This window comes from Odocoileus virginianus, unplaced genomic scaffold (assembly GCF_023699985.2).
Source record: "Odocoileus virginianus isolate 20LAN1187 ecotype Illinois unplaced genomic scaffold, Ovbor_1.2 Unplaced_Scaffold_12, whole genome shotgun sequence".
Lineage (NCBI taxonomy): Eukaryota > Metazoa > Chordata > Mammalia > Artiodactyla > Cervidae > Odocoileus > Odocoileus virginianus.
Genome location: NW_027224274.1, coordinates 999137 through 1011432, shown reverse-complemented (window position 1 = coordinate 1011432; position 12296 = coordinate 999137). Strand labels below are relative to the sequence as shown.

The 12296-nt window shown below is 37.6% G+C and overlaps 1 protein-coding gene across 3 annotated transcripts in view; it reads left to right on the top strand.

Moving 5' to 3' along the window:
• The window catches only part of POU2F1 (POU class 2 homeobox 1), a 196256-nt gene that overhangs the window by 167697 nt on the left and 16263 nt on the right, over nucleotides 1–12296 (top strand). For all 3 annotated transcript variants that reach the window (XM_070462735.1, XM_020889221.2, XM_020889223.2), the window contains exon 13: nucleotides 740–845. In XM_070462735.1, the coding sequence (XP_070318836.1) occupies nucleotides 740–845 (106 nt within the window). The remainder of the gene's footprint in view (nucleotides 1–739; nucleotides 846–12296) is intronic.

The window sequence follows — 12296 nt, the reverse complement described above, 5'->3', positions numbered from 1 at the left end:
GCACTTCCTCGTTTGTTAAGTGAAAGCTTTGATTGTTAACTGGTAAGACTTTAATCATAAAGTTCATGAGATAGTAATTATGAAAATGATAGTATTAGGTATTTTTGTTTTATGTACATGACTTTTGTATTTTGGATTTATTTGTACTAGAAGGAGGAAGGGAGAAGGGATAGAAGGATAGAAGGAATGCAGTATTTCCTACTTTAGTGTATCAATATGTATGTTAGTTCAAAAAAAGAAACTGTCCATTTTTTAAAATTTGTTTTATATTCTTTCCATAATGAGATTTCATTAAAAACAAAATCAAGACAGTCTTGCCCCCACATAGCTGAAAATAGAAGTAATAAACAAGAACTCCAAATTCTATGATCCCCTTGAAGAGTTTTCTTGTTTAGATCACTTACAATGGTGTACTGTTTTTTAATGATTTAGAGTATTATTCAACATAACTGAAATATGGGAATTTTTAAATTAATTTCTTATTAAAACTTGGACAAAGCCATTTGTAATATTAGTGAAAAACCATCTACTGAAAGCAGCCTTTCAACATAAGTCAGTTTTCTCAATTCCAAGATCAGAGATTAATTAGTAAAATCATTGCTTTTTGGACACTTTAATTTTATTCTCTTGTATCTGGAATTTTAAAAATGTTTATAGGAAAAATAAATCTACAGTATGGACTTAAAGTTTTAAATTTTGGTTTTTAAATGCTTTTGCATATTTTCACTTGGACCTCTAGGTGGCAACCACACCCAGCCTTGTGACGAGCAGCGCAGCGACGACCCTCACGGTCAATCCAGTCCTCCCTTTAACCAGCGCTGCGGTGACTAACCTCTCTGTTACAGGTAAGCGGCGGCCAAGCAGTAGGCCCGCGATGTTTCTGTGAGAATCTGCCGTTCAATTGTAAACTAAGGTTTTAACTAAAAATATATATTGCTTTTTTAAAAGAAAAGTTATATGTGAAAACCTGAACTCTTAAAAAAGTATCAGGCATAATACATTTTTCCAGAAAGAATGCTTTCACATAAAGATTTTATCTTTTTTTCTTTCCCACATTAGTTTGTCTTTTACATTGCTTCTCAGCATTACTTTTTTTTCTTTTTTTTTCGGCTGTGCCATGCAGCAGGATCTTAGTTCCCCATCTAGGGATTGAACCTGCAGTGGAAGCACCAAGACTTAACCACTGGGCCACCGGGGAAAGCCCAGAGTTACTTTTTTTCCAGTTAACTTCTCCTCCCCTTGAAAATGTGTAATAGCTTCATCTTTTTGCATTCAGGAAAACATCCAAATTCACCATGAATTCATAAACTGTTTACAGTCTGGACCTTATCTTCCACTCATCTTTTCTCCATCCTATCCTCAAAACACAGGAAGGATCCTCTGTACCTTTGTAAACATCCCACAGTGTAGTGTCCATCCTAGCCTTCACTTCTTTCTGTTAGTGATGAAACTACTCCAACTGAGATATCAGTTCTTCTTGGATGTATACTGCTTAGCTACTCCAGGAAATTATTTCCACCTGCCTATATTATAAACAATTTTTATACTTCTTTCTTTTCCAATAGACTTTGTACATCTCAAAAGATGTGACTATCATTTTTGAAATGTCAGTGCCTAGCTTAGTGTTTGATACATTCATGGTAAAAATGAATAAATATTTTCTGTTAAATGGCACATTTTCCAGATACATCTAAAATAAATTAGTATTGTCATCAGAAGTTTTTTAGTGATACATTTTGCAGAAGACATTCTCTAATTATTCACCAGGTTGATATATATGCTAGTAAATCATTGGATAGATTTATGATCTTTCATAATCAAGCTTAAATTTAACCTGGAGTTGGGAAATTTGATTTTTTTCCACTCATATTTTAAGTGACTTAACCATGATGTAAAAATTGGATTAAATGGTTTTATGTAGTTATTAAATTTCTAAGTTAGAAAATTTCATAATATTGTTTATTCAGAGCAGTACCTTTGATAACTTTTGGGCCTTTGACCTCTTTGAAAATTCGGTGAAACTATAAACTTTTCCTCTCACAAAATAAACATACTCAGTTTTTAGTAAAATACAAGGTTTATAAATGACAAACCTCATCAGCTCTCACCTTACCAAGGCTTGCCATTTCTGGAAGTCTTAGAGGTAAATTAAAAACTTGTGTTCCAGAGTGTATCGTATTCAGCACCTTAGCTTAATATGCAAACTGTTGGTGATCGGTCGCTATTGTGTTGGTCACCAGGAACATGAAATTCCTGCTTCTGCGGCAGTTACTGTCTACCCTAACTGCATTAACTGGTAAATTGTGTACTTTACCTTCCAAACAAATTATAAGTCATATTACATTAGGTTTAAAGATACGCTTCTGTTGAAAAAAAAGTCATAATAGTTCAGACATTAAGAACAAGTAGCTTTGCAGATTTCATAAAATGGCACATTAAATGGCATTTCTTAAATGGCACAAATCTGAAGCAAAAGGTAATTTTAAGAAGATATACATAGTGGAAACTAGCTGGAAATTAGAAAAAAAATTTTGGTGATCTTAACTGACTAATCAAATTCTCTTAAACTCAATTACTTGGCCCATTTATGTACATTTAATTATGACAATTTTCTGAAATGTTAGTAACTGTTGGAATGGAATTTTTCTTTAATCATTAAAATTTTTAACATGGGAAATTCAAATAGGAAAGACAGTCATCATGAGTACTGTTTTTATATCTTTTTTTATGTGTACATAGATGTACAATTCTAATAGTATTTACAGTGTATCCTGCTTTTTTTTTTAACTTAATATCTTTTAACATCTTCCTCTGTTACTATAGTCTTTACTTTTCTAGTTTTGATTTGCCTTAATATCAAATGATCGTACTGTAATTTCCTAAACATTTCTATATGCTGACATCATGGTTAAGTTCTATAGAAGGTAGCCAACTTTTCCAGTTTGAGCCCTGCAAATATTAAATCCCAGGAAACTTCTCAAGTCTATAAGCCACATAACTAGCCTTGCTTGTTCACTATTGTATTTATCATGTCCAGCACACCACCTAGAGTGTAAGATGCCCAGTAATTATTAAATGAATGAAGTTTTCACTCTAATGAATACTATAATGAACACTTTTGTGCATACAGCTTTTTCTTTAATTTTTTTAACATCATTTCAGATGTATAGAAAAGTTATAAGAATAGTTTGAAGAAATCCCAAATCTCTTCCTTACATTTTCCAAATATTAAAATTTTACTGTATTTGCTTCCTCTCTTCCTTTTCCCCTTTCTGTGTGTTTCTCTTCCTGTGTTTGTGTATGTGGTTTTTTTCTGAACTGTTTTTTTTTTTTTTTTTCTGAACTGTTTTTAAGAGCAAATTACAGATATGCCCCCCCATACCCCTAATTCTTTACTATATATTTTTTAATAAGCAAGAAATTCTATATATAACCAGAGTAGTTACAAAACATCAGGTTATTAACGTTGACTCAACTACTATTATCTAGTAAATAGCTCCCATCCAGATTTTGCCAGTTGGATCAGTAATGTTCCTTATAGCAAAAGAGAATCTGAGGTCATATATCACACTCGGTTGCTGTGTCTCTTTAGTTTCATTTGGTTTGGGACAATTTGAGTCTTTGTGTTTTGTGGCATTGATATTTTTGAAGAGTATAGTCAGTTATTTTGTAGAGTGTCCCTTTGGGTTTACCTGATGTTTGGTCGTGATCAGATTCAGATTATGTACTTCGGGCAAGAACCCACAGAAGTGATGCTGAGTCCCTCTTTGTGCCGTATGTGCAGACGTGTGCTGTTGATTAGTCCCAATGTTTTTAACTTTGGTAATTTCATTAAGGTGGTATCTGCCAGATTTTTTTCATTGTATAGTTATTGTATATTGTATATTGTTAATGTAATAACATTGTATAGTTGTTTTACTCTTTACAGTTAGTATCTTATGAGGAGTTTGAGACTGCAAAAATCCTGTTCTTCAAATGTTTATACACTAGTGTCCATTGATGATTTTTGCCTAAATCTATGTTATTCTGACTCTCATATAGTTTCATCATTTCTTTTACATTTATTAGTTGGCTTTCAACTCTAAGGATGAACTTTTCCTTTTCCTCTATGTATCTATCTGTATCAGTGTGGACTCAGAAATTCTTTCTGCATTCAATAGGTTACAATCGTACTATCACTTTTTATTTATTATTCAGATTTTCCAGATTTAGCCAAAGGGAACTACTTCAGAGTGGCTTCTGTGCCCTTTTGACGTGTCCCTAGCATTCTTTGAGTACTTCCTGATTTTTTTGGCACACATGATGTTCAGCCTCATCTTAAAGTTTCTCTGCCTCTGTCCTAGAATCAGCCTCCTTAAAATCCCCAAGTTCATACTGATATCTCCAGTTCCAATCCAATACCCTCTAGTTCATTCTTTTCTATCCTAATCTCTTTCCATATTTTAACTCAGTAACAGTAACCTGGCTCCCATTATCAATTACAAGTTACTTAATTGCACCATCCTATAGTGAAAAGAAAGGGATTTCAAAATTGCTAACCCATGCCTCTGAAAAGACCGACTAATTCAGTTCAGAGTTCTTGTCTTAAACTTAAAGACATGACGTCCAAATACAGTGTTCAAAAGTTATCTGGGTTAGTTCTTATATGCCCTTCAGTATATTTACGTTATTCATTTGAAATTCCATTTAGTTTATTTTTCATTCATATAGATTAGTGTTTATCCTTCCATCCTTGTGATTTTTTTAAAGAATATGAGATATTAACTATTTTATAAGTCAAGACTATACAAAAGGTTCTCCTTAGAAAAATGTCATTCCTTTCCATCATAATTCTCTGTATCCTTTCTAGCCCATTCCCACTTGTGCCATTCCTGCGTACTTAGGTAACCTTTTTTTGCTTAACAGATATTCTCAAAATCACTCCACATTAGTTCATGGAAATCTTCATTATTTTGTTTCATTGTGGCAGAGTACTCCATTATGTGGATATGCTACATCTTATTTTAACTCTTTTCCTGTTGTATGGACATTGAATTTGTTTCCAATATTTTTTAATTATTGACCATCTTGCAGGAGTAGCCATGTGGATAAGTATTTTTGTACTGTTGGAAATGTGTCTTGAGGGTAAATTTCAAACTGTAGAATTTCTGAGTCAAAAGGTAACTATGTAGTTTTGTTGGATACTGTCAAATTGCCTTCCAAAAGGAGTGTACTTATTTTCAGCCCCACTAATAATACATGAGAGGGCCAGCTTCCCCATAGCCTATGCACTTTTTAATTTTTGCCAGTCTGATATGTGAGAAGTTATATCTCAGTGTACTTTGCTTTTTTATTTTTGGCTGTGCTGGGTCTTCTTGCTGCGCTTGGCTTTCTCTGGTTGTGGTGCACGGACTTCTTGCAGCGGGGCACGGGCTCTGGAACACACGGGCTCGGCAGCTGCAGTTCAAGGGTGTTGTATTGCGCAGCCTCAGTGGTTGTGGTAGAAGGACTTGGCTGCCCCTGTGGCCTGTGGAATCTTCCGGACCAGGGATGGAACCCACATCCACCACACTGGCAGGTGGATTCTTAACCTCTGACCACCAGGGAGGGTCTCTCAGTGTACTTTAAATTTCAGTTTTCTAATCATGTAAAGTTGAACATCATTTCATATACTTAAGTGTCATTTTTCATCTTTTATAACAGTGAAATAGGTTTTGTTTCACATCAATTGATCAGTATTGCACAGACTAGAAATTCCAGCTCAGGGAAGTGGTAAGAGCAGACATTGTTGTCATTTTTCCAACCATTAGTTTTATGTTGGTGCATAACAGTTGCTAAGACTTAGTGGCCTAAATCAATACTCATTTACTATCCCACGTATAGGTTGGAAGTTTAGGCATAGATTAGAGCTAAGTCCTCTGCTCAGGGATTTACCAGGCTGAAGTTAAGATGTTGGCTGGGGCTGTGACCTCATATGACGACCAAGATCTTCCAAGTTCATTAGTTTTCAGAATTCTATCCATATGGTTATAGAACTGAAGTCCCCCCACCTCTTTTTTTCTTTTTGGCTGGCTGCCAGCTAGATCACTCAAATCCCACAGGCTAACCCCAAGTCCTAGCTCCTTGACCTTAAACATGGCAGCTTCTTCAAAAGCAACATGAAAATCTGTATCCAGTCAGCTACTACAGAGCATCTTATAAATATAAGGTAATCAGTCCTCTCATCTTTGTCATATGATATAATCCAGTTAAAGGAGTAGTTATTGCATCCCCATCATATTCACAGATCTACCTGTTCTTAAGAGATGGGGATTAGACATCAGGATTTTGATGTTTTCTTTTAAAGAGTTTTTGAGTTGGTTTTGGCAGGCAGATAGATTACTACAGATTAGCTTCACCCTTTCAAGACTTATTTTTTAAGCTTTACCAGATTGGCCCTAAAGGAGCCTTCAGTAGTTTCAGGTGTGACCCTTCTGGGGTCTCTATGATTGCCCAACTCAATAGCGTCTCTTCTCTGTGTAGTCAGACACGGAGTATCTGCTTGTCCTGCATGAATTCCAAGGATCGTTCAGTTTACATCCTCCCTGCTTGGACTCATGGTGTCTCCCTGTGCATGTGTCATTTAGTATTCAACTACAGATAGAAAACCCTGTTGGACATTTCTAGAGAGATTTCTCTGGTCTCTTCCTTCCCACTACCCTCTCCTGCAGACTCCAGCCATTTTGGCGCTCAGCTGTAGTTTTCGTCTCCTTGAATCAGTGAAATTGCTGCGCTCCTCTTAGTTTCCTCCCCTGGTACAGAGGTTTGAAAAGCACTTCCGGGGACTTCCGTGGTGGCACAGTGGTTGAGAACCCACCTGCCGATGCAGAGCAACTGCTGAGCCTGCGTTCTGCAGTGCCTAAAGCCCTGTGCCTTCAGCCCGCGCTCCACAGCAGGCGAGGCCGCCGCAGCGAGGAGGCCGCCGCAGCGAGGAGCCCGCGCTCCACAGCGAAGGGCAGCCCCGCTCACCGCAGCCGCAGAACACTCGTGCAGAGCAGGGAAGACCCAGTACCGCCAAAAAGAAGCAAACAGAGGCGCTTCCAAGTACAGGGCCCACGCCATTTGTTTCTCTTTCCTCAGCACTGTGCTGCTTACCTTCTCATACTTAAAACAGTTTCTCATGTTCCTCTATTCTTATTACGGTATAAGGGTAAGTTTGCTTCATTACTCTTACTGTCAAAGGCAAAATATTAAATTAGTAGTCAGAATTTGTAACTCTGACAAAGCCTAAGGTGAGCCCCCACCATGGGTCTGTCTCACAGTGTTCATGCTTTTGTGACTCTGTCTGTTTAGCAGACTTACTCTAGAGACACACCTCACCAGTCAGGTAACTGGGGGTGACCTCTAACATTGAGCTTGACCTGTACACAACAGCCAGAAAGAAGCTGGGCATTTAGTCTAGAGCAGCAAGCAAATTCTGCCAAATGATTTTTTCCAACAATCCAGGTGAGCTTGGCAACATACTCTTCCCCAGTTATGCCAACAAAATGGAACAGTTTGGCTGGTACCTTTATTGTGGCCTTGCAGAGGACCATCTAGGCTGTGCTTACACACCTGACCCGCAGAAACTATAAGATAGTAAATGTATGTTGTTTTATGTTGCTAAGTTTGTAGTACTTTGTTAAATAGCAATAGAAAGTGAGTATGATAGTATTGGAATGGTTTAGTCGCTCAGTCTCGTCTGGCTCTTTGCAACCCTATGGACTGTAGCCCACCAGGCACCTCTGTCCATGGGATTTCCCAGGTAAAAATACTGGAATGGGTTGCCATTTCCTTTTCCAAGGGATCTTCTCGACCCAGGGATCAAACCCACCTCTCCTGCATTGCAGGTGGATTCTTTACAACTGAGCCACCAGGGAAGCCCACAGTAGTATTAAATTTGCGTAAATATTGTTCAAGGCCATCCCATGATAGGGTAAAAAAAATGTAATCTTCTGGCACGTAAACCCTGCTCCTTGAAAGAGAAGATTACAAGAGTTGGATGTCAAGTGGATTTTGTTTTCTTCCTCTTGTGAGCTCACAATCATGTCCTGTTTTAGTTTTATTCCTGTTTCGACCATAACTTTCTTATTATAGCCTCTTTTGCTCTGACATTTCTATATTGCGTTTCTTCTTTTCTGTTGACAAAAGTAGCATATTCTTTCACACATATTATTTATGAAAGTCATTCAATATCTTATAGTTTATCTAATGCACTCTACTTTCTAAAGATTTTCTCCTTCGGGTTCTCATGATTGGTTAATTTAACTTCTTTTCATTGTGTTCCTGAGTTAAATTCAATATTTCTGGTAAACTTTTCTAGCATAGAAAATGAATGATCATGACTGTTCTGCTCCAGAAAGATACCTATTCTTATGTGTCTTTAAGAACTTGTAAAAATTCTGCAGCCCTTAATAATCTCAACTCTCCTCAAATTCTTACTCCAAAATGATGTTTCATAGTAAACCATGTGCAGCCCCATAGCTATTATCAGTCTCTCCCTGTTCACTCCTCCAGTATCCATGGCAGTGACTAGTCTACTCTGTCTCTATGGATTCGCCTGTCTCAGACAAATATAAATGGAGTCATATAATATATGACCTTCTATTTCCCAGGTTTATCTATGTTGCAGAGTAATGTTGGAACTTCATTCCTTTTAATGATTGAGTGGTATTTCATTGTGTGGATATACCATATTCTGTTTATTATACGAGTTGATGGACATTTGGGTTACTTACAGTTTGGGGCCATTTTCAGTACTGTTGATATGAGTATGCATTTACAAGTTTTAATGTGGTTATATGTTTTCATTTCTCTAGGATAGATATTTAGGAGTTGAATTGCTGCATTATGCAGCATACCAGAATATTATAAACAACTTATGCCCCCCAAAATTAGGTGACTTAGAGGAAATGAACAAATTTTGAGGAAGACACGAATTACCAAAACTGACTCAACAAGAAATAGAAAACCTTTAAAACACCTAAAACAAGTAAATGAACCAAAAAGAAGTGCCCAAACTCAGATGGCTGTAACAGTGGATTCTATCAGATATTTTAGGAAGAAGTAAGAACGTCAAATCTAGCAACATATAAAAAAGATTATACATGACCAAGGAGTTATCCCAGGAATAAAAAGTTGGCTTAATAATTGAACATAAATTAATGTAATACACCATAGTAATAGAAGACCAAATTCTCATGATCATCTTACTAGATACAGAAAAGGCATTTGACAAAATGCAACACCCATTCATGGTTAAAAAAACCTGGAATAGAAGAAGGCTTCCTAACCTGATAAAGAGCAACAACTGAAAAACCTACAGCTAACAGCATCTTAAATGAGAAGGACTGAATGCTTTCCCCCCTAACATTGGGAACAAAGGAAGAATGTTTGTTCTAACAGATTTTTAATTGATCTAGTTATAGCCAGCTTAACAATGGAAAAAAATTTTAAACATCCATTTTGAAAGGGGAGAAGTTAAAACTGTCTTTTTTTCTTCATCATCCTATATGTATAAAATTCCCAGGGAGTTCACTCAGCCAAAAAAAAAAAAAAAATTCTTAGAATTCAATAGTAAGGGACTATCTTTCCTGGTGCAATGGATAAGAATCTGCCTGCCAGTGCAAGGGACATGGGTTCAATCCCTGATCTAGGAGGATCCCGCATGCCTCAGAGCAACCGAGCCTGTGCACCACAACTACAGAGCCTGCACTCGTCAGAGCCCAGGAGCCACAGCCCCTGAAGCCTGTGCCCTGCGAGGAACAGTAGCATCCCCTTGCTGCAGCTGGAGAAAGCCCACGCAAAGCAGCCTAAATAAATACGTAAAGAATTTTAAAAAACTCAATAGTAAGTATATAAGCAACTTGGTTTTTTAAAGGGTCAGAAGATCTTAATATATAATAACATTATATCTAATGTACATTATATTATATTTAATATATTTAATATACATTATAAGGGACAGAAATGGTATGGACCTAACAGAAGCAGAAGATATTAAGAAGAGGTGGCAAGAATACACAGAAGAACTATACAAAAAAGATCTTCATGACCCAGATAACCACGATGGTGTGATTACCCACCTAGAGCCAGACATCTGGAAGGTGAAGTCAAGTGGGCCTTAGGAAGCCTCACTATGAACAAAGTTGGTGGAGGTGATGGAATTCCAGTTGAGCTATTTCAAAGCCTAAAGGATGATGCTGTGAAAGTGCTGCACTCAATATGCCAGCAAATCTGGAAAACTCATCAGTGGCCACAGGACTGGAAAAGGTCCATTTTCGTTCCAATCCCAAAGAAAGGCAATGCCAAAGAATGCTCAGACTACCGCACAATTGCATTCATCTCACACCCTAGTAATGTAATGCTCAAAATTCTCCAAGTCAGGCTTCAACAGTATGTGAACCGTGAACTTCCAGATGTTCAAGCTGGGCTTAGAAAAGGCAGAAGAACCAGAGATCAAATTGCCAACATCCTCTGGATCATCAAAAAAGCAAGAGAGTTCCAGAAAAACATCTGCTTTACTGACTACACCAAAGCCTTTGACTGTGTGGATCACAACAAACTGTGGAAAATTCTTCAAAGATGGGAATACCAGACCACCTGACCTGCCTCCTGAGAAATCTGTGTATGCAAGTCAAGAAGCAACAGTTAGAACTGGACATGGAACAACAGACTGGTTCCAAATCGGGAAAGGAGTACATCAAGGCTATATATTGTCACCCTGCTTATTTAACTTATATGCAGAGTACATCATGAGAAATGCTGGACTGGATGAAGCACAGCTGGAATCAAGATTACCAGGAGAAATATCAATAACCTCAGATACGCAGATGACACCACCCTTATGGCAGAAAGTGAAGAGGAACTAAAGAGCCTCTTGATGAAAGTGAAAGAGGAGAATGAAAAATTCGCTTAAAACTCAGCATTCAGAAAACTAAGGTCATGGCATCCGGTCCCATCACTTCATGACAAATAGATGGGGAAATAGTGGAAACAGTGACAGATTTTATTTTGGGGGCTCCAAAATCATTGCAGATGGTGACTGCAACCATGAAATTAAAAGACACTTACTCCTTGGAAGGAAAGTTATGACCAACCTAGACAGCATATTAAAAAGCAGAGACATTACTTTGTCAACAAAGGTCCATTTGGTCAAGACTATGGTTTTTCCAGTGGTCATGTATGGATGTGAGAGTTGTACTATAAAGAAAGCTGAGCACCGAAGAATTGATGCTTTTGAACTGTGGTGTTGGAGAAGACTCTTGAGAATCCCTTGGACAGTGAGGAGATCCAACCAGTCAATCCTAAAGGAAATCAGTCCTGAATATTCATTGGAAGGACTGATGCTGAAGCTGAAACTCCAATACTTTGGCCACCTGATGCGAAGAACTGACTCCTTGGAAAAGACCCTGATGCTGGGAAAGATTGAAGGTGGGAGGAGAAGGGGATGACAGAGGATGAGATGGTTGGATGGCATCACCAACTTGATGGACATGAGTTTGAGTAAGCTCTGGGAGTTGGTGATGGACAGGGAAGCCTTTGCAATCCATGGACTCACAAAGAGTTGGACAGAACTGAGCAGCTGAACTGAACTGACACATTATATCAAAGAAGATATAGGAATGACTAATAAGCACATGAAAAGATGTTCAGCATGATTACTCAGAGAAATGCACATTTAAAGTCATAATGAGGTACTGCTTAATACTAGAATGGCTATAATCAGAAAGACCAAAAATAATAGGTCTTCGAGATGTGGAGAAACTGGAATCTTCGTGCATTGTTGGTGGAAATGTAAAATGATATGGCCACTTTGGAAAACACTTTGGCAGTGTCTTTAAAAGTTAATCATTTACTTACCATCCTACCCAATAATTCCCCCTCAAGAGAACAGCAAACGTTTCCACAAAAACTTTTACACAATGATCATAGCAGCATTATTTGTAATAATCAAAAACTGGAAACAAGCCATTACCCACCAAGTGGTGAATGAATTAAACATCATGTGGTCTATCCGTGCAGTGGGGTACTTCTCAGCTAGAAGAAAGTATTGATTCCTACTACAACATGGATAAACCTTGAAAACAGCTTGCTAACTGAAGGAAGCTAGATGCAAAAGACTACAAATCAAATGATTCATTTATATGATGTGTCTGGGAAAGGTAAATCTACAGATCAAAAAGCAGATGACTGGAGGCTGTAGGTGGGAACAAGTGTGACTACAGATAGGCACTAGGGATCTTTTTCAGTCATAAACTAGATGGGGGTGATGGCTATACCACTCTGTAAATATATTA